At 52.5% G+C, this 21,068-nt stretch overlaps 1 protein-coding gene and 1 long non-coding RNA gene across 4 annotated transcripts in view; one reads left to right on the forward strand and one right to left on the reverse strand.

The window, feature by feature from the left end:
• The window catches only part of MAN1C1 (mannosidase alpha class 1C member 1), a 159,025-nt gene extending 147,481 nt beyond the window's left edge, over positions 1-11,544 (forward strand). For 2 of the 3 annotated variants that reach the window (XM_036914786.2, XM_036914785.2), the window contains 5 exons: positions 112-227; positions 5,538-5,757; positions 8,289-8,461; positions 9,688-9,803; positions 10,766-11,544. In XM_036914786.2, the coding sequence (XP_036770681.1) occupies positions 112-227; positions 5,538-5,757; positions 8,289-8,461; positions 9,688-9,803; positions 10,766-10,892 (752 nt within the window). In that variant the 3' untranslated portion in view covers positions 10,893-11,544. The remainder of the gene's footprint in view (positions 1-111; positions 228-5,537; positions 5,758-8,288; positions 8,462-9,687; positions 9,804-10,765) is intronic. The other variant, XM_036914787.2, reaches the window with a different exon arrangement.
• On the reverse strand, positions 6,131-15,599 carry LOC118927059 (uncharacterized). Its single transcript, XR_005030701.2, has 3 exons — positions 13,100-15,599; positions 7,070-7,201; positions 6,131-6,859 (listed from the first exon to the last, which is right to left on the reverse strand). It is a non-coding gene; the product is annotated as an uncharacterized LOC118927059 (long non-coding RNA).
• Between the last annotated feature and the right edge of the window lie 5,469 nt (positions 15,600-21,068).

Genomic DNA, 21,068 nt, shown 5'->3' on the forward strand with positions numbered 1-21,068 from the left:
TGTCTGGGGCTCGGAGGCTGCTGATAAAGTGCTTGCTCCCCATCTACACACACCACCCGCCGGCGGCCTCAGCAGATAGAGATAATGTTCCTGTCCTCTTTCCCCTCACAGACCACGTCTCGGTTGGAGGACTCGGGGACAGTTTTTATGAATATTTGATCAAATCCTGGTTGATGTCAGCCAAGACAGATATGGAAGCTAAAGATATGTACTATGAAGCCTTGGAGGTAAGACAGGCACCTGAGTCTTCACGGGAAGCTGGTCATTCACCACCGTCCCTGGGTGCTGGAGGCTTGCTCCCTCCTCTGGGTGGTGAGCTGGCCAGAACAAGACAGTCCCCTGCCCAGCCGGTCGCTCAGCACACCTCATGACTGATCTCGAGCACCTTGAAATTAGGGCTGTGTTAGCATCCTCTCTTTATGGATTCAAAACCCACGCTCACGGAGGTGAAATCATGTCTGAGGTCTCACAAGCAGCAGCAGTCAGTCTGTTCAAAACCATGGTGTCTGTGCTGCACTTACTGTGTCAGAGCCCAGAATACAGCCAGACAGTGGGCTGGGGGCCCCCAAAAGAGGCTGCCAAAGCAAGACCCTCAGCTGTCTCCCTGGGACCCAGAGGTGACGTAACGAGCACATCTAAACCAGGAGGGGCCTCCCTCAGTGGAGCATCCAGCTCTGGTCCTGTTTATGCGGGTGGAAACCAAGGCCCAGAGAAGGGAAGGCACTTGCTCAAAGCCGCACAGCATAGAACTAGCAGAGCTGGAGCTACAACCAGGCTTCCTAAGCCTGCCCCAAATGTTGTGCCCACTGTCCCTCCCCACTGCTGGTCTGCCCATGGGGCGTGGAATGAAAAGGGAGGGTAGGCTGAGGTGAGTCCCTCCAAAGAGCAGGAGACTTTAGGACAGAAGTGGAAATCAGCCTGAGCAGTTGGGAAGGGGTATGGAATCTGTCAGTCCATCAGTAGATACCTTTGAGCCCAACTAAGGAAAAGGCACAGATCAGGCTCGGAGCCTCTTTCCCTGGTAAAGTAAGTTGAGCAGGTTGGATCTACTCTGCCCCCAGTGGTCTAAGCTACCACCTTACGTCCTCTAACCTGGACTTCTTGTTTCCCCTCACTGCTAAGTCAGTTCCTCAGCAGCCAGGGGAGCCGCAAATGCATGCCCCGTCCCCCTCACTGGCTCCTTCAGTATTTGGAATGAACCAGACTCCTCACCTTTGCCTGCTGGGCCCCACCTGATCTAAACCTGCCAGTCACCTTGAACTCTGCCCTCTGCTCTCGCAGCTCCAGTCCCTCCTTTCCTCTGACATGCCAGACTGACTCATCCCCACCTCAGGGCTTTGACTCGCTCCTCTCTCCCTGGAGCACCATCCCTCCAAGGGCTGGGTCCCACTCACTGGTCAACTCAAATGCCACTGAAACCAGCCTTTCATAGCCTCTCTGTCACATACCCCAGACTTATTTTCATGTTCCCTTTCATCAGCATGGAAAATTATCATGTGCATATACTTGTTTACTTGTTCATTCTCTGTCTTCTCTGAATAGAATGTGAGCTAGCTATCTAGGAGCCAGGACCTTGTCTACTTATTCACCTTGTATGCCTCCCACTGAAAACAGTGCCTGGTACGTCGGAGGCATACATTACCTACTTTGTAAGCAAATAAATGCATGAATGCTAAAAGGATGGATTGGAGGGATGGGAGGATGAATGAGTGAATGGATGGATGGGCCGGTGGGTAGGTAGATGTGGGTGAATGGATGAGTATGGATGGTGGGATGGATGAATGATCTCTAACTACCCTCTGATCACATGAATCTGGCCAGAAATGGCAGTGCTTAAAGGAAGTACATTAAAACAGGTCTCCAGAACCGTGGATCCTTTAAACTGTGGGCTCAGTGGTGAGTTTTCCCTGCCTGGCATGGGACCTCAGTCAGGAAGCAGCTACGAGGACTCCAGTCCCAGCTGTCTGAGCCTCGGCCCTGGCCCGCAAGCCTCAGCTGAGCTTAAGCCGCAGCCGTGTCCCCTGCTGGAGGATTAGCGCTGAGCCAATGGCAGGGTGTGCTGCCTGGAGAGGCCTTTCTGAACTTTCTGCCCTTTCTTGCAAAGTAAACCTTAAGTTAATGAGCAGCCTGGCTCCCTGCCCTCAGGCCACACTATAGTTGAGGCTTCAAGGGAAGAAATGGCCATGAATTATTTAAGCAAACTGGGAGCTTTATGGAAAACACTCAATTGAACAGGAGAGAACTTGGCTTTGCTCCCCACATTTGATCTCCCCAGTGCAGAGCCTGGGTGTCTCTGAGCCTGGGTAAAGACTGGGCTTCCGGCAAGTTTGGGGCTTTGAAGAATGTTCTGGTGATTCTCAACCTTGTCCACATGCTCAGAATCACCTGGAGAGCTATAAAACCCCAATGCACCAGAACCTCGGGGCTGGGCCTGGGGAACGGCCTTGAACCCTGCCCGGTCCCAGTGTAGAGGTTAGACCAGTGTCCGGCCAGGGTGGGTTCAGGGACTTCAGACAGGCTGATTGGGCACACTTACGGGGGTGAGGGGAGGCGGGACAAGAACAGGAGAGGCTCTGGCACTGTGGCCTCTGCCGGCAGGCGCACTGACAGCCTTCGTCTTATGGATGTTGAAACTGAGGCTCAGAAAGGCCCGGGGTCACACAGCAGCCGGTGTCAGAGCCAGGGCACAAACACAGGCTGGTGACTCCAGGCCCAGTGCTCCTGCCTCCCCTTACCAGCTGCCAAATCACAGAAGAGCCTGGAAGCCCCTCTCGGGAGTGCACAGATGGGTCCCCTTCAGGAGGCAAAGGAAGCCAGAGGCCAATAGCCTCACAGTCATCCCAGGAATTATTCCCATTTTACAGATAAGGAAAGGGAATCTTCAGAAAAGTGAAATCATTTGCCCCAAGTCAACCAGCCCTCAAATTGCAGAGCTGGGATTCAAACCCAGGTCTCTGGCTCCACCCTTGGCTGTTTCCTGTCTCTCACCAGGATTTAAGCCTTTTTACCAGTTGGTTGTCAGCCTATGCTGTCTTGAATTTTGCTTAGGATTTTAGAAAAACTTGCCTTTTTATCTTTGCATCTGCTTATGTCAATTGTTTCCTCAAAGAGAGATACTCTATCATCTCCTCTTTAGCATGAGTACTCAGCTTAGGGTTAAGGCTGAGGGAAATATAGGAGGCAGTCTTGAAGGTACAGATTTCCAGCTATGCACAAGGTTCCCTGGGATCTGCCCCAGAGGTCTGTGCTCCCTCCCAAGAGTTGGCAACAGGTCACTGAACCAGATTTCTGCGGCTGGACTAACCCTGCCACCCGGCCCCCCACCTGCAGCCCAGTGATGCCGAACAGCTGCCACAGACCCTGCTCTCCACCCAGGGCCAGGGCCCAGCCCAGAGCAGGCCCAGCCCAGCAGGGGGCAGCTCTCCAGGCCTCCTCAGTGCTCCTGCCCACAGGGAACAGGTGCCGCGGCTCATCACAGCCTCTGCTGCCCACCTGCTGCTCTGCAAGGCTCCTGCAGACAGCCCACCAGCCCAGGCCACACAGGAGAGGGAAAGGAAAGAACAGATTAAGGAGTGGATGTTGTTTGGGCACCTTCTGTGTGCCAGGCCCTGGCTGGAGATTAGTGGTGGTGGCTTCTGCCGTCACACAGCACTCAGAGTCCTGGGAGAGAAGCAGACACTCCACAGAAAATACACCAATCCATATACACAAAGTGGGAATAGCATCACGTAGAATGCTAACAGTAGTAGAGTAATGGGGTGGCAGTGGCTATTAGGGTGTCCTCTCCAAGGGAGTGCACCCTGGAGGAGGCCCAGAGGCTGAGCTGGAGGAGCAGAGCTGGGGCAGGAGCATGCGGCGAGAAGCGGCAGTGCAGGAGGGGTGAAACGCAGCCTTCCTGAACGTTACCGGGGCAGACCTGCTCTGACCTTACTGTGCTAAGTAGGACTCCCCTCCCCAAGCTTTTTCCTGTCTCATCCCCTCGATTTGTTTCATTTGAAATGCTGATCACAAATCATAGCTCTTGCATGTTTTGATTTTGCTGGAAAGCCTGCCCTAATGGGGGAGCTCCCTGAGGCAGGGTCCTGGCATATCTTCAGGGGCTGTGTTCCCTGCACCAAGTGTGGCGCTGGCACCAAGTAGGGGCTCACAAAATGTGCGACGCGGGGAGGGATGCATGAATGAAAAATGAGGCCTGTGTGGCTGCAGCAGGGGTGTGAGGAGGGAGGGCAGGGGACAGACTGGAGAGGAGCTGTAAGCCAGCAGCTACCAAGGACCCTGTCTGGGCTGGGAAATACGCTAAACTCTGCAGACACATCTCATTTAATCCTCACACCCTGTGAAGTGGTTCATGCTCTTATCCCTATTTTGTACATGAGGCAGTTGAGGCCTGGATAGAACATAGAACCTGCCCAGTGTTACACAGCTTGGGACTGGTGGAGATGGGGTTTGAAGTCAAGGAGTCTGCACCCGGGAGCCCTGTCTGTGGTGTCAGGTTACGTCTCAACGTCCAGATCAGGGAGTCTCGGAGGGCCTGCTGGACTTGCCTCTGAGCACTTGGAACCCCTGGAAGGGAGTTGAGCAGGCACGAGACACAGTCCAGTTCATAGTCCAGAGCGCAGAGACCCCTGGAGAACAGATGGGTAGAGCTAAACCAGGACCCATGGGACCATCAAGTCCATCCAGCCTTGCAAGCTCTGTGGGTGGCTGCTGCCGTCTCCCTGGTCTCCAGGGCTCCCAGGGACTAATGAGAGGGAGTTGGTGGTGTGACGGCCTGAAATCCACAACGCCCAACATCCTGGGAGTCTTTACCACCAGCATCACCTCCCAAGGGAGCAGGGGAGAGCTCACAAAGCCCCTTGCCACCAAAGGGTAGCTGTCAGAGCAGTACTTGGGCATCGGGGGTCCTTGTCCCGATCCTGGTTGGCTGGGTGGCCTGGGACAAGCCATCGACCCCTCTTTCTGTAGATGGCCTGGCTAGTGGTGAGCATTAAATGAGAAGGTGTGTGATAAGGGTCTGTACAGAGCAACTCCATTCTCTGCAGGTCCTTTTTGAGAATCTGATAAAATATATGGACCCTCTTCCCATGAAAATGCATATACACAGAGGTATCACATACAATTTTAGGGGTATTCTGGACTGCCTGAGGTCCATCCACAGGCAACTGGCTTCAGGTTAAGACTCCCTGACAGAGGATATAATGGAAGATAAAATTTTTTTAAATATATATATATTTTTAAGTTTTGTATATAGGAGATTTAAAAGTCTGTATAAGGGACTCAGCCTGGGGAGTTGCCTTGTGTCCAAGCCCCCAGCAGGCAGCAAGCCTCAGCTGGGCTGGGCAAGAGGCAGAACCTCCCACCAGCCCCATCAGGGAAGGCTGCCAGCCCAGGTCAAGGGCCTCCTTTCCCTGGGACGGCAGGAGCAGCAGAGCTGCATTTGCTGCTGTCTCTGAAATGTTCATGGTCCGTCCTCTCCCCCTCCCTTCTCTGTACTCCCCCACGCCCCTTTCCCTGTCCAATTCCCACCTTGCTCCCAGGCAATAGAGACCCACTTGCTGAATGTCTCTCCTGGGGGGCTGACCTACATTGCTGAGTGGCGAGGGGGGATTCTGGACCACAAGATGGGGCATCTGGCCTGTTTCGCCGGGGGCATGATTGCCCTCGGTGCTGCGGATGCCAAGGAAGAAAAGAAGGCCCACTACAGAGAGCTCGCAGCCCAGATCACCAAGACGTGCCACGAATCGTATGCCCGCTCAGGTAACCCTGCAAGGGGAAGGGAAAGCAGGAGAGATTGAGGCTAGACACCAGGAAGAACTGGGAAGCCCAACAGAATGGCAGTGAGTGAAGGGAACACATTTTTTTAGGACCTTCTCACGGTGGAAGTTAGGTAGAATTTGAACAGGGAATGTGCTGTCTGCGCCCTGAAATGGTGCCCTAGAGTAAAGGGAAGAGTGAGGATGCAGTGAGCACTGTGTGTGTACCAGGTGTTGGCCAGCACCTGACACATCAGCGCCGAACTGCACAACACAGTTGAGGAAACTGAGGTTCAGAGATGACGTGGCCAAGGGCCCAGGTGAGGAGCCCAGAGCGGAGGCTCCTCCAGCCCCCGAGGCAGGCACTGGCTTCCCAAGCCTGGCATATTCCTTCTCCCTGAGCCTCTACCCCCAGACAGGCCTCTGCCTTTCCTCCCTGGCACCCACTATTTAGGGGGTCTCACCACCTCCTGGCACCACCCTATTTACACATTCTTTGATCCAAGACCACCAGAAAGCTCGAGAGCTCCTGGAGCATCCCCACCTCACTGCAGAGTCGTCCGATGCTAGAGTCAGAAGTTGCCGGAGAGAACATGAGCCCGACTCCTCATGGTAAACACGGGGAACTAAGCCCAGAGCTGGGAAGTGACCCAGCCAAAGTCACACGACATGTGAGGAGCTAAGCCAGGGCAGACCTCGGTCTCTGGTGCCCAGCTCCACCTGCATGCTGCCTTTCTAAAAGTGCCCCTCGGAAAAACCCCCAAGGCCCCAGGCGGTGCCCACTGCTCAGGGTCTAATCCCAGTCTTGGTGGAGGAGAGAACCTAAGGTTGGCAATAAAAATTCCTGGCTCAAGTGCCACTCTGCCACTTACCAGCTGGGTGGTCTCCGTTTTGTCATCTGTTCAATGGGAACAGCACTGGTCTCCCAGAGGGATGCCAGCTGCCTTCAGCCAGCAGCACGGGAGGCATTTGCTGGCAGTCCACCAAAAACGTGTCTGTGACCACCCCAGTCGAATCTTCTGGAGCTGTTCTCAGGAAGCCAGTGATTCACAATGGGTCCTCAAAACTGATCCTCAATTCCCTTCAGAGAGCTCTCTCTGCCAGTGCTATAAACAAACAAGAAATCTCAGGAATAATAAAAAGCTTACTATTTGTCTGGGACAATCAGCCCAGACCATAAAAGACAGTCCGCTTAATAGAGCGTATTGTTCCAGCCAGCTCAGCTCGCCTGCCGACGGCCGCAGCAGTCGCTCTTGCCCTCACCCCATTAGCAGCTTGGCAGAACACGGGCTTCTGGTGGCCAGGAGCAGCTTTACCATTTGGGGAGCTCAGAGGGGCTGGAGTCTAGCTAATTCCTCTTCCATGAAGCCCTCTGTGGAAGAGGAGGATGTCCTGAAAATCTCCTTGCTCGAGGAAAAGCAACCCAGGGCCTCTCAGGGTCCTGAACCCTAATGAGAGGAGGGAGGGGACACATTAGGACCTGAACTGGGCATGCAGCTGACCTTGACAGGATGTTCAGGCATCAGAGGGGGAAGATCTGACCCCTACACCTTATATTTTGGACCCAGAGAGTCAAATCCAGGAGGGAGAGAGCACACAGCCCAGAGAAAGGACATCAGACAGATCCAGGGTCACATCCCAGCTCAGTCACAGCTCGCTGTGTTACCTTGGACAAATTACTTAGCCTCTCTGATCCTCAGTTTCCAGATGCATGAGAGAGGGATACTATCTATCCAAGAAAAAAAAATTTTTTTCTAAGGATTGAAACAACATATATAAAGCACCCAGCACAGCCTTGAAATCATAAATGGTGGCTGCAGTGGTGGTTAAAATTGTGTTCACATAGAAAAATAGGAGGCAACAAATTATCCAAAAACAGAAAAACAAACCAATGACAACCACAAAATCCAGACCTCCTCAGGTTTCCTTTAGTCAGCTGCCTCCCACCAAGTATGTGCCCCTCATCCCCCCCCAGCAGTCTCCCAAACTGACAGCACCGGATGGCTGGTTCTGAGAGCCAGCCTGCTTTCAGTACAAGCAGTTCTCTAAGAAAGGGGGTCTGTGGAGAAGCGTTATTGCATATTGGCATTTAAAGGATCTGATAAGTCCTGCAGACAGGAGACTATTTCCTTTGTTTAGCCCACTGTTCCCCAAATGTGTTTAAACCTGAAACCCTTTCTTGGGTGAGCTTTGGTTAACATCTTAGAGCTAATGTCTCAAAATACACAGTTGGGGAACAACACCCAAATCATTGTCACCCCAGGTAGTTTGTTTCAATTTCAGAATCTAAAACTGCAAAATTTTTGAGGCCTCAAGGTCTTGCTTTGGCCAGCCTAGGCCAAGAGGAGAGCTGTGCATCTGCCAGGCTCAGCCTCATTGGGAAATCTAGACAGGGCCTACCCCACACCAGGCTTATCAGCAGCCACCATCCTGCCAGGGTGTCCAGGCAACTAAGATCTCTCCTGGGGCAAGCGGATCCTAACAAGCAGGAGGTGGGAGGTCTGACCCAGGCCCTCTGGTTGGTCATTCCCACAGATACCAAACTGGGGCCTGAGGCCTTCTGGTTTAACTCTGGCAGAGAGGCAGTGGCCACGCAGCTGAGCGAGAGCTACTATATCCTCCGGCCTGAGGTGGTGGAGAGCTACATGTACTTGTGGCGACAGACCCGCAACCCCGTCTACAGGGAGTGGGGCTGGGAAGTGGTGATGGTGAGTGGGCCGGGGGGATGCGGGGGGTCAGCTGGATGGCAGGTGCCCCTGAGAATTCAGTCAGGATCCAACACCCCCTCCCACCCCCCAGCTCACGCACTAAGAGGGCGGTCAAGCCAGGCTGATGTCTGGCTGAGGTTCAGAATACAAAGGGTCGAGGTGTGGTTGCAGAGCCCCGATCCCCAGCTGGGCAGAAGCAGGCCAGGAAAGAGGGTTCTGAGAACCCCTAGCCTTTGGGGCCTGGGCCCGTGCCAGCCAGCTTACAGGGCCAAGGGCAGAGCAGCAGCCAGAGGAGGCCCAGAGCACATGGGTCACTACCTGACCCTGAGGTCTGGACAGATGGCTTTAGATTTCTCAGACAGGAACTGGCTGCCAGGCCAGCAGCTCACCTCCCTCCTCTCACCAAAGCCAGCCCAGCCCTGGGCAGCCCCGTCCTCTCTACCCACCTCTCACCATCCCTCCTCTACTAGTCCTTTGTCCCCAACCTCCTAGTGGGAAATCTCATGGCCCTCTTTGGGGTGGTGTCAAAAGCAGGTGTGGAGACTCTAGAAGGTTCTTTGATGGATGCTGAGCATTCTCTGTTCCTTCCCTCTTCCCCATTACTCTCCGGAGGACCCACTGCTTCTGGAGGCACAGACTGCCTCCGTGCAAGCCACACCCAGAGCAGGTCGTTCTGTGGACGGAGTCTCCGCACGTCCCAGAAGGCTCTGGTTCTTGACCACTGAAGCCAAGTGGTCTGTGCTCTCAGGTCCAGCCCACAGATTTCTCAGTGGGTAAAATTTGCATTTGTATTCAAAGGCAGATAGCCCATGGCCCACCCTCCTCTGGCCCAGGGAGCACATCTCCACAGGGAATCCCTTGCATAGGCCAAGCCTGGTCTCCAAATCGCAGCCCAGCAGCGCCTCCGCCTGCCCGCCACTGTGGCAAGTCTGTCACATCAGTCTAGTTCCCTGAAAGGCAAAAAGAAGGGTCCTCTGAGTTCAACCCAGGAAAAGAGCTCAGGGCAGGCAGCCCAAGGGGACTAAGTACCCAGAGGAGGGCCCAGGGAGTGCAGCCCCTCCAGCCTGGTGGGAGGGCGGCTGACCCCTGAAATAATAATTTGGCCTCATGCTTCCACGAACGCCAGGGGTCCCCAGCCGAAGGTTCCAGGGCCTCCCTGTTGACAAGCTGGCAGTCTTGCGGGGCCTCCCCTCTCCCGACACCACGGTTGCCTTCCTTTTCTTCAGGCCTTGGAGAAATACTGCCGAACGGAAGCCGGGTTCTCCGGGATCCAGGACGTGTACAACAGCATTCCCAACCACGACAACAAGCAGCAGACGTTCTTTCTGGCGGAGACACTAAAGTGAGTCGGGCTTGGCCAGTGTTCTTTGCAGAGGCAACTCAGGCTCTTCTTTCAGATGGGGAAGTGGGCAGGGGGTGCCAGCAGCCCTGCCCTTCACCGGTGCCCAGCTTCTGCCTTCACAGGCGGCCCTGCGTGGGGAGGGGCTTGGGGTCTGGGGCGTGTACCCTCAGAGGGCCAGGCTGGGTTGGAGCCCACCTGAGTGTTAGCTGGGTGATCCTTTCTCATCTTTAAGCTGTCCCCTCAGGTTACTTAGTTCTCTGAAACTGTGTCCTCTTGTGTAAAGCGGGAATAGCGACGATGATGTCATGCCGGACACTGCTGCCAACTCTCCCTCTGCAGTTTTGCGGCTGCACCACTCCCTCGCTTCCTTGGGGTGGGGGTTGGCCACCCCATTTCCTTGCTCTTCCCCAAAGCAATCCCTGCATGCTTTAACCCTTTAGAATGGATTAGAATGCTCTGCTCCTTCCAGTAAGAAAACAACCCATGGCTTGGGAAGCTGGAGTTGTGGAGACACAGCTCCCTGTTCACGTCAGTGCTCTAACATCTGCTTGAGTACCGTGTCTCCTGGGGGCACTTAAGGGAGCAGCCCAAAAGTTTGGGCTGGTGCAGTACTCAGGCTAGCCTGCAAAGAATGGAGAACCTAGGCCATAGGGGTCTTAGCAGGGCTCACATGCAAGGCCAGGTGGGGCAAGTACCTGGGGGAGGCTGGTGGGGGATGAGGTAACAGAGTGAGGGCTGAGGGCAGAGCCAGGACTAAACGAGTTCTGTCTGCCCCAAAGCGCACTGCTCTTGGAGCCCACAGCTCCTCCCCCAGAACCAGCCCTCTAAGAGATCTGGGATCTCAGACCCCCTGCATCCTTGACCACAAGCCCATCACAGAGGTCTCAGACTCATTCCCGGGCACCCCTGGTCCCCAGAGCACTGATAGGCTGTGTCTTGCTTCTTCCCTGCCTTGGGCACAGGTATCTCTATCTTCTGTTCTCTGAAGATGACACGCTCTCCCTAGAAGACTGGGTGTTCAACACAGAGGCCCACCCGCTCCCCGTGAACCACTCGGACAGCTCCAGCAGGGCCAAGGGCCAGCTCTGACCCGTCTCCCTGCTGCGTCCAGGGCCCCTGCAGGGTTGCCTTGCCTTTTCAGGATTTGGGGCTGTTCTCAAAGGGATTGGGAATATAGGCCCCATTCCAGGCAGAACCAGGGCAGATGTGTCGGACAAGCCACTTCTTTTCCTCTGTGAGGAGACAGGACATGGAGACGCAGCGCTGTCACACCAGGCCCACACATTCCTTTCTGTGGAGAATTTCTATGAAACCCACTCACTTGCCATTCCAGGGCCAAATGACTGGAGATTTGCATATTGACCCCAGGTATTTGATTCACTTGTTTTCATTGTTTATTGTTTTTGTTTTTGCTTGATTTTGCTTTTTTCTACATTTGTGTTTTATCACAAATTAGAAATACAATTTCCAAATTATGTGCTTTCAAAAACTATGTCATCCTGATAAACTAAACCCTAAAGTGTGTGCACACACCCACAAACCTGGACCCCGTTTTCCATATTTCAAATGCCTTTTATCCAACATTTACTATATGTTCAACTACGTCATTTACCTTATAATTTGCAGAGGGGTTCCCTTTGATTTGGGCCTAAGTGTTATGAATCACTGGTGTTGTTTTCATTATTGTAATGGAAAAATCTGTAAACTTACAAATAAAAGAGTTATTGAATAAGAAATACAATGGGGTTCATTACACATCAGTGACTCCTGGAAAAATCATTGCCATCATCAGAAAAAAGATTCAACCAGTAGTTGATTTCAGATATAATTTAGTAAAGGCTCCAGGAACTTCTATTACCTTCCTTTAAATTGGTCCTAATATATTCAGGAAGGGTGAGGCCAATCCTTGAAATAGGATATTTATACTTAGGCAGAGGTTTGGAAGGACCCAGAGAGGGGCAGCAACTTGCCTGAAGTCACAGCCAGTAAAGGAGAGGTGAGCCCAGCCCGCCCCCATCCTGTGTTTGCGCTGCACGTACTGGGTGAGTGCCTGCCGGGGAGCAGACCAGAGCTAGATGCTGGGACCCAGCTGTGAGTGCGACAGTCATGAGGCAGGCCCTCAGGGAGCATACAGCCAAGGGGAGAAACAGACCCTAAAGTAAACCGACAGCTCAGCACCATGGCCACAAGTTATGTGAGAGGCTACGAAGGAGACAAGCAGGGCCAGGGTGCTCATGGCCGGGACCTATCTTAGGGGACCAAGGAGAACCTCTCCAACAGATGATTTTCAAGCTGGGATCTAGAAGATAAGAAAGAAAAGTAGGAAGAATATCCCACAGATCCACTCTCTAAGGTGACCGTCACCTGCTTCCCCGGGAGGAGGCCATTCTGCAGAGCAAGGTCAGGTCCCAGCAGTGAAGTGAGAGCTTTCCTCCCCTCCCACCTCAGCCCTTTGCAGCTTGTCCACACGGCTGGCTTCACAGGACAATTTTGAGCCCTTCCCCAGGCTCCACAGCTTCACTTAGGCTCTGTCATAAACTTAAATAGCTCCCGGGGTGTTGGGGCCCTAGCCAAGTGTCCTGGCTTTCAGTCCCCACCGTGTCAACCTGGACAGGTCACCTCACCTCTCAGGGCCACTCTTTTCCATCAGGCAGAGGGCAGAACCCCCACCTAACAAGGTTGCTGTGAGAATAAATGAGATGCTGCTCATGCCCTGGTGGTGTGGGAAGTGTTCTGGAAACTCAGATGCTTCCAGCATCTTCTCAAGCAGAACCATAGGTGAGCTGTCCATGTAGCAGGGGCCCTGGTGTTTGGTGAATAAGTCATTACCCGAACCCAGCACATCACTTCACTCTTGACAAGCACCAGGGAAGTGCAGCTTCAGCCACGTGCCTGTGCCAATCCATTTAAAGAGCAGAAGAACCCAGTACACCAACATTATAAAAGGTTAGGTACAGTCTTTATGCTAAGCAGTAAAAAAATCATTCACCATGCTACCCTCCAGAAAGGATACTGTTATATTTTCTCCTAGCTCTTTTTCTATCAATGTACTGAATAAATTTATTTTGCAAACATGGTATCATGCTCTGCATTGTTTTATTATAATCTGCTTTTGCACTTAACTCTACACTGTGAACATCTTTCAACAAATACACGTTGACCTCATCGCTGTGCCTGGTTGTGTATGCTATTCATGCTTTCTGGATCAAAGGGGTTTGTGTCAGTTTGAGGTCTTACTTACAAGTAACAGAAACTGCTTAACACACACACATGCATTAAAAAATGTATTGAAATACCTGGGAGGTGACATGGAATCTCAGGAGAGTGAACAGCCAGACGTCAAGAAGGATTAGGAAGAGGATTTGGCCAGGGATCCCGGCTACAAGACCCAGGGAGCAGCCTCCCAGGGACCACCACCAGGACGGGTGAATCCAAGTTTTCCAGATCCTACTCTGTCTCCCGTCAAGGAAGTGAGGAGCTAATTGGGCTTGCCTGGGTCACGTGCTCCCCAGCCAAGTGGGGGCGGGACATCTTGACTGACAGAGCCACCAAGACTATACTAAGGGCAATGACAGACTGTTCCCTGGAGAAAAGATGAGGTTTGCTCCCAAAATAATGGAACTGTGTGCTGGCTAGCCGAAGGCAGCGGGACTGTTTACAGGTTTTGCTTTGACTTTCCCCGCTATTATAAGGAGGGACCCGGATGCGTACTTGACGGCCCCTCCTTTCCCTCTTGTCCAAGTCCTTCAAGCCAAGTCTTGGAAAGTCTCCCGCAGAGCCACCTGGCAGTTCCCCAAGGCCCTGGGCTCCCTGCTGGGCCCGTGTCACTGTCCCCTCCTCTCCCCCTGGCATTCTTGTGTTCTGCATTATCACTGGGAGCAAGTTGTAAAGTGAGTATTTTAAAATTCGTCCTCCAGGAGGGTCCTTGCAGGTGAAGAATATCATCCTTTTGGCAACTTAACTCCATTCCAGATAAAAATAAGCCCCAAGAGGGGCTGAGAGGAGAGAGGAATTAAGTGATGAGTCATCCTCCCTGAAGAAGGGGCCACAGCATTTAAGCTCCCACCCATTCCCTGAAGCAAACCCCTCACTCCCCAGCCAGGGGTCCGCATGCTGCCAGTATCACCCTAAACCTCGCGCTTGTCCTGGCTGCGGACGGAACCACCCTTTACACCCGTTTTCTTCACAGATGCGCTTGATGCTGGTTCCTTCCCAGAGCGCCTCATCAGCACCTGGCTCCAGGCACCGAGGCCTGCAGAGCAGCCCACCCTGTGGAAGGGGTTCATAGTCCTTTCCGGGATGTCTCCTTTAAACCACCGTATGCTTGTTCAGACTGGCTTTGTGCATCACAATGTGTCTTTGGCGATTTGTAAAGTTCAAAAACCAAATACACTGGAGAGAAAAAAACAGAAACAGAAAATCTGATTTAAAGGCAGCATCTGTGAAATCCAAGATGACTCTCAGTTCTGTTCCCTTTGCTTTGGGGAGGCGACCTCACCATGCTTCGAGGTGCTGGTGCTGGGCACAGGCCGGCTCCTCCCAGCTACCCACAGGGGGTCTGCCCTTGGAAACATGCTCATTGATCATGTGGCACAAAGACACTCAGCCCTCTGTGACTAAAGCTTAATCACACACTACTGGAGGGATGGGATGCTGATGCTATTTTTTTGTATCTAAAAATATTTGTTTGGTTCCCCATATTTAGAAGAATATTTTGATCCTGCTCAGTCTGTCTCTTAGTCAGAGCTTCTCAAATGTGCACCTGAATCACCTGGAGATCTTGTTGAAGCACAGGGTGTTCAGTAAGCCTGGTGTTTCTAACAAGCTCCCAGGAGACGCTGATGCTGCCGGTCCTCAGACCCCACTTTGAGTAGCAAGGCCTCAGTTAATGGCCACTCCCTTGGGTTCTACCCTTTATTTGCTTCCCTGAAGTTGTAACCTCTCCAGCGTACAGCAAAGGGACTCAGGTGTTGGGATGGCATCTATAGATACCTTGGCTGCAGACAAAGCTACCTCAAAACAGGTGTGTCTATCACCTGCATCAGCAGCTCACCGCCTTCCGGGGCAGTCAGGATAAGACAGGAGCAGCTCTCAAAGGGCTTAGAACAATGCTGTCCAGTAGAACTTTGTGCGGTGATGGAAGTGTTCCACTCTGTGCTCTCTCCAGTTGAGTAGCCACATGTGGATGCTTGAGCACTTAAAATGGAGCAAGTGCAGCTGAGGAACTAAGTTTGTAATTTTTTTTTCATTGTAGTTAAATGTGAATAGCCCTATGTGGTTACTGGCTGCCATTTTGGACAGTGTAGTCTTAGAATTTAGAAAGCCAGTCCTCTGCTCACTGACTCCCTGCCGCCTGGACCCTCTACCACCTGCATTATTACAAAAGTAATCTTAGCACAAAACATATTGTTTGGGGACCTGAGGAGTCCCTTGAACATACCTGGTTATTTTTATACTCATTCCAGCCTCTGTTTTCTGTGAAATTCTCTGGTTTTTATTTTGTTTTGTTTTGTTTTGTTCTGTTATCTGCAGAAGATAAGAAAGGCAGAGTGACAGGACAGGAGATGATAAGCACAGACTGAAACCCATGGACCTGAGTTCCACTATGCTCTGCCCTTTTCCCTGGGCTGTACGACCTTGCACAAGCACCCTAACCTCTCTGAGTGTTGCCTGCCTGCGTTTCCATCTATGGAAAGGGAGGGCGATTTCAAGAGTTAATTGAGCTCCCCAGTGTAGGAATGCAATACATACAGTGATGATTGTTATCGTTATCATGTGAAGCCCTTTGTAAACTATAAAAACTTGCATAAACGTGAGGCAAAACACTGCTGTCAAAAATTCTTTTTATTTTAAACAAAATGCTCTGAAACTTGGAGGAAACTACATCAACCAGGCCCAGGAGACAGACCAAACTCTCAAAGCAATAAATCTGAACATTTTCTGCTTTTCACATTGAGCAAGCATTTTGCTGTTAGCCCTGAATCTACTAAATTGGGAAATTGGGTTGAAGATTCATTGGCTGTCCAGGGGATGCCAGAGGCTTCCTGGTTGAGGGGGCTGCTTAGGCAGGGCAGAGGGCTGGAGGAAGATGTTGAGAGCTTTCCCAGGAATCTGACTCTGCTTTGGGGGATGATTGAGGTCCCATTCTTCTCCTCTCTTCATGAAGTCCCTAAGGAATCCTTGCTACAATTTTGGAAGGGAGGTGAATATATTTACAGAAGAGGAAGCTGAGGCCCATAGAGGGCTGCTCAGGTCTAACAGCTGTTCCCAGCCTCTGGGTGGCTCTGTGGAGGCCCACAGTGGTCTCCCCACCATTCCCCACTCCCTTCAGCTCCCCCATCCTCACACAAATGACCCCAGGTCTAGGGCGACCCTCATCCTCTCACATGTGCTCATGACAGCTTAGTCCTTAACCAGTGGTTCCAGCATATCCATTAGCACCACCCCCTCTGCTCTCAAAACTATCCCACTTTGGATAACAAATTATGTGCCCTTCCTGGTCTAAGTGAAAAGAGTGATGTCAGATCCTTCTCCCAGAGCCTTCAGTATTTTGGAGAATAGTAAAACCCAATCCATAGAAACATGCAAATAGCCCAGAGATTCTTTCCTTTAAAAAACAAAACTGCCTATGTTCTCACATACTTCTGTGCCCTTCTAAACCTATGCTTCTTGTCTGGTCTCTGCTTCCCAGGTGTGCCTACCAAACTCCTTTTCATTCTTCAAGGCAGCTCTCAATGTCACCTCTTCCAGGAAGCCTTCCCTGACCTCTTACTGCCACTCCCTTGACACAGGCTTAAAATTCTTTTTCCTGGGCTCCCACCATGCTTGGGACAGACACAAATTTGCATGACCCTCTCCACACTAGACTGAGGGCTCCAAGATCACAGTGACTTATCCTCACCTTTGTGTCCCCAACACATTGTACACCACAATAAATGTGTTGGATGTTCAGGGATTAATCACCCACTTGCCTCCCACAAGTTCCAGCCAGTTGAGAATGGACACAAGGAACCAGGTGGGGAAAATGATAATCTGTTTTATTGCAGGGTCTCTGGAGGCTGTCCTAGTCTGTGGACTGACTGCAGATTCCAGAAAGTGTATGCAAGGGGAGAGGGGAAGCTCTTTCCACTAAGGCACAGGAAGGTCCCAGAAAGATGGAGTACAAGATTATGAGTCCAGGGGCCCTCCTGTCAGTGCGGCGACCCCTCCCCTGGCTAAAATGATGGGAGTGTCAGGCTCACCCTGTTCACCAGTTTGATGAGTCCACCCCTCATCCCGTGGAGAGGCAGGCCAGACCTGATTATCACTGTCCAAATGGGGACGTCCCCAGTCCAGGGGCTGAGGTGAGAATGTGCAGAGTGGTGGGAAAGGTTACACATACTGCGTCATGTGCATGCATGCAAACACACACGTGCACACACTGTACTGTGCGTGCACATGCACATCCACCCAAGCGCACACACCTCACCTTCCCTCCCTCTCCTAAGCCTTTGGATGTACTGACCAACCTTGCAGGCAAGGACCGTGGTGGTCCCTCTGGGAGAGATACCCAGGCCATCCCGCCCTGACCCTCAGGAGCCCCTCACTACCAGTCATCATTCCTGTGGGGGCTCACCTGAGACCTGGGGTAGGAGGCTCTGCTTTGGCCCAGAGTGACTTAGGACAGTCATTAGATCAGGAATTCTCAGAGTGTGGAGCCCAGGTTGCAGCACCAGCAGCTGGAAACTTATTAGACATGCATATTCTCAGGTCTCATTCTGGACCCATTGAATTACCAGCTCTGGGTGGTGTGGGGGTGGTAAGGGGAGGTCTGTGTTTTAAACAAACCCTCAGGTAATCCTGACAAGGCCAAAGTAGGAGAACAGATACACTTGATGATCTCCAAGGCCACCCTGCAGCCAGAGCAAAACTTCTGGTCTCTCTCCTCTATATTCCTCCGGCCTCAACTGTGTGGTGCATCAGAGGACCTGCATGGGCCATCTTCCCCTCCAGGCACCGATTCCCTGGATGTCTAGTGTCCAGGTCCCTTTGCACCTGGTTCCCAGCACCCTGGCGGTGATTGGAGCGTGGGCCCTGTCTAGGGTCCCAGCCTCCATCCCTCTTCTGAGCAGGCACCCCACATGTGTAATAGCCCATTCCCCACCAGCCTGTCTGTTGCTTTTCTCCATCCAGCAAGTCCTTGAGGTTGGGTTATGGGGCTGCTGCCCAGGCCACCATCCTGGAACCCCCCAAGCTTTGTAATTCAACAAGTAGCCATTAATTATCTTCGCCCACCAATGGGCTAGGTGCTGAAACTGCAGCTGTCAACAAGACAGACAAGGTTTCTGTCCTCATGGGGACCTCAGGTGAGTGACAGGGTGGGAGGTGGGGACAGAAATGCAAACACATCACTAAGGTGAGTGCAGACAGAGGTGAGTGCTTGGGAGGCCACAGAGGGGGACAGATGAGAGTCACTCGGGGAGGGCACTGGAGATGGGGCAGTCAGGGGTGGCCCCCGGGGGCTGACAGATGTGACAGCACATTTCAGGCAAAGGGAACAGCAAGTACAGAGGCTCAGAGGTAGAAAGTGTTGGTGCATCTGAGAGATGGGAAGGCAGTGAGCTGGCCTATCCTGCTGGGCCTTTGAGGGCCAGTAAGAGTTTGATTTTCATCTGAGAACAGCAAGAAGCTAGGAAGAGGTTAAAGCAGGGGCGTAAAATGACCCATTTTACATTTTTTCAAGTTTCAGGCCTACAAATTCTTTTTTCCCCTTACATCTTTCTCACTGGGAAACTATTCTTGGGTTCCTAAGCAGAAGCTTCTAAAGCTGGTGCCCCTCCTGAGTGCGGCAAGAACCCAGTGCCCTCTGCCCCGTGTTCCTGCCTCTGCTCAGTCCTGAGGAGCCTGGGAGAGAACAAGGCCCCAGAGCCTTTGTGTAGGCCTTGCTCCTGCAGCTGCCGCTCCCCTCGGCCTCCCTTGCTCCTTTCAAGCAGGCCCAGCTGCGCTTGCAAGACCTTGAAGCTGTTTCCTAAGATGGAACAGCATCTTCACTAGAACACGCAGAGCTGAGGCTGTTTGCAGGATCCAGGGCCTTCGTCTCTCTTCCCTTTGGAAACTTCTGGATTTGTGGCAAGTACAAAGTCAGTGAGTTCTGGGTCTGAAACATAATTTTCTGTCCACCTTCACCCCCTCCCCTAAGGGTAATTCCAACCAGGAACAACGTTCCATGGAGGGTCCCGCACAGGCCAGGAGTCATACAGTGTGTGGTCTTTGCGTCTGGCTTCTCCCATTCAGTAGGATGCTTTGGGGGTCTGTCCATGCTGTAGCAGGTAGCTGTGCTTCACTCCTTTCTCTTGCCAGTAACATCTGATGTATGGGTATACCCCATTTTCTTTACCCATTCATCAGTGGACATTCGGGTCATTTCTCCTTTTTGGCTAGTAGAATGGTCTTTTCAAAAACAAATCACATGTCACTCCCCTGCTTAAAACCTTTCCATGGTCCCCATCATATCAAAATGAAACTTGCTGCCACAGACTGCAAGATTCTTGATGAAGACGTGCCACCCTCTCTCGCCAACCTTTCCTGCTTAGCCCACTGCCTTCTTCAGGTTTCTTTCAGCCTGTCTTTCCTGCCTGGCTGCCTCCTCCCCCTTCACACTCCCCTGCAGCACGCCCTGCTGAAATCTGCTGGACTAAATCCTCACAATGACATGGACATGCCACTGAGTTTCATGCTCCCCTGCCCACTCAGGGGCCAGAAACAAGGTGCAAAAGAGCTGCTGCAAGGCTGCCCCTGGCCAGAACGGCCCTGCTGGCCCAGCCTCCCAAGGCCTTGCCCTGCCCTGCTCCTTGGTTTGGAGGCAAGCCCTCCTGGGAAGGGTGCCTGTCCATGGGACACCCAACCATCCTCCACTTCCAAGGTCCAGAGCTGTCTCCCCAGACCTGGGTCCAAAGACTGATCCTTTTCCCAGAGGCTCACTGACCTGAATCAAGTCTCATAAACCCACTCCCTTGGGCCCCATCTCTCCAGCCCTGGGCCATAGAGACCAGGGGGCGTCTGTGTCTTTAACAAAAAGCAAGTGATAATAAATAAAAGTAATCCAGCAAAGAAAAACCTCATTTATTTTCCAGGGGCCTTGGCTCATCAATCTTCCCCTCCTAACCTGCTTTGTGCTCTGTTAGTTTTGCTTCCTGATAGAACGGAATTTGGTTTTCTAACAGCATCTGTCGTACACAGGGTGTCCCCAAACATCAGCGGTAATGAGTTGGAAGTGGCACAGCTGGAAGCCTTCGAAGCCAACACCAGATGTCTGGCCTTCGGTGGGTCCCTCTGAAGATGCGGGGCCAGAGCACAAGGGCTGTTTCAGGGCCCACAACTCTTGTTCCCTGGGAGCCATTCATCCAAAAGACCCTGGAGTGCCCACCATGTGCCAGTCCTGCCTGGGCACTGGGAAGGCGCCTGCCCGGTGCTGTCATGGCTGGTTGCCAATGAAGGACAGAAGCGGTAGAGGCAAGCCCCTGCCTCCAATCAGTCAGCTGGGCCATCCCCTGGGAGAGAGCATGGCAGGAGATTTGGACTCAGACCTGGGTAACTTGAGCTCAGGTTCCTTAAAGACACAGCAAACCATTCTCACCTCACTGGGTGGCTTGAGAACAAAATGAGACAGCATGAAGCATCCTACTTCAAGCCCAGCATCTACCATGCTCAGTGACTCTTAAATCCCTCCAACATCGGGACCTGCCAGATGCACAGGTCCTGCGGTTGACAGTGATCTCCGAGGATGGGGCCACTACCCCCTGGGCTCAGGGTTCCCATCTAGACTCTGCAGCTGCTGCCCTCTCCTGGGAAAGTGCAGACAGGGCCATTCTCTGGGCTCCTGGCACCCTTAATACAACAGAAGAGAGCCCCTGCAGAACCAAGGTTCCTGGAGACGTGACAGACACAAAAATATTCCCTCAAACTCTACCCGCCTCTATTCTCAATGTCCTCCTCGGAGTACACCAAGCGCTATTGTCCTGAAAAATCACTCCTGTGGCCCAGCCAGGGCCAGCAGAAGACAGGACAGCTGGTAAGTCACAGCCTGGCCTTACCTCACAGCAAGGGGCTGCCAGCCCTGCCACAGGGTATTTTCTCCTCACCACAATCCACAGGGAGGGCGTCTTTTAGCACCTTGTGGGTGAGGAACTTTGGGCACAGGCCAGTGAGGGCTTCAGCTCTGCACCACCCGTGTGTGGTCTGCAAAAGTAGTTCTTACGCCTGGCGAATCTGCATAGGTGGCCTTTC

Source organism: Manis pentadactyla, chromosome 4 (genome assembly GCF_030020395.1).
Source record: "Manis pentadactyla isolate mManPen7 chromosome 4, mManPen7.hap1, whole genome shotgun sequence".
Classification (NCBI taxonomy): Eukaryota; Metazoa; Chordata; class Mammalia; order Pholidota; family Manidae; genus Manis; species Manis pentadactyla.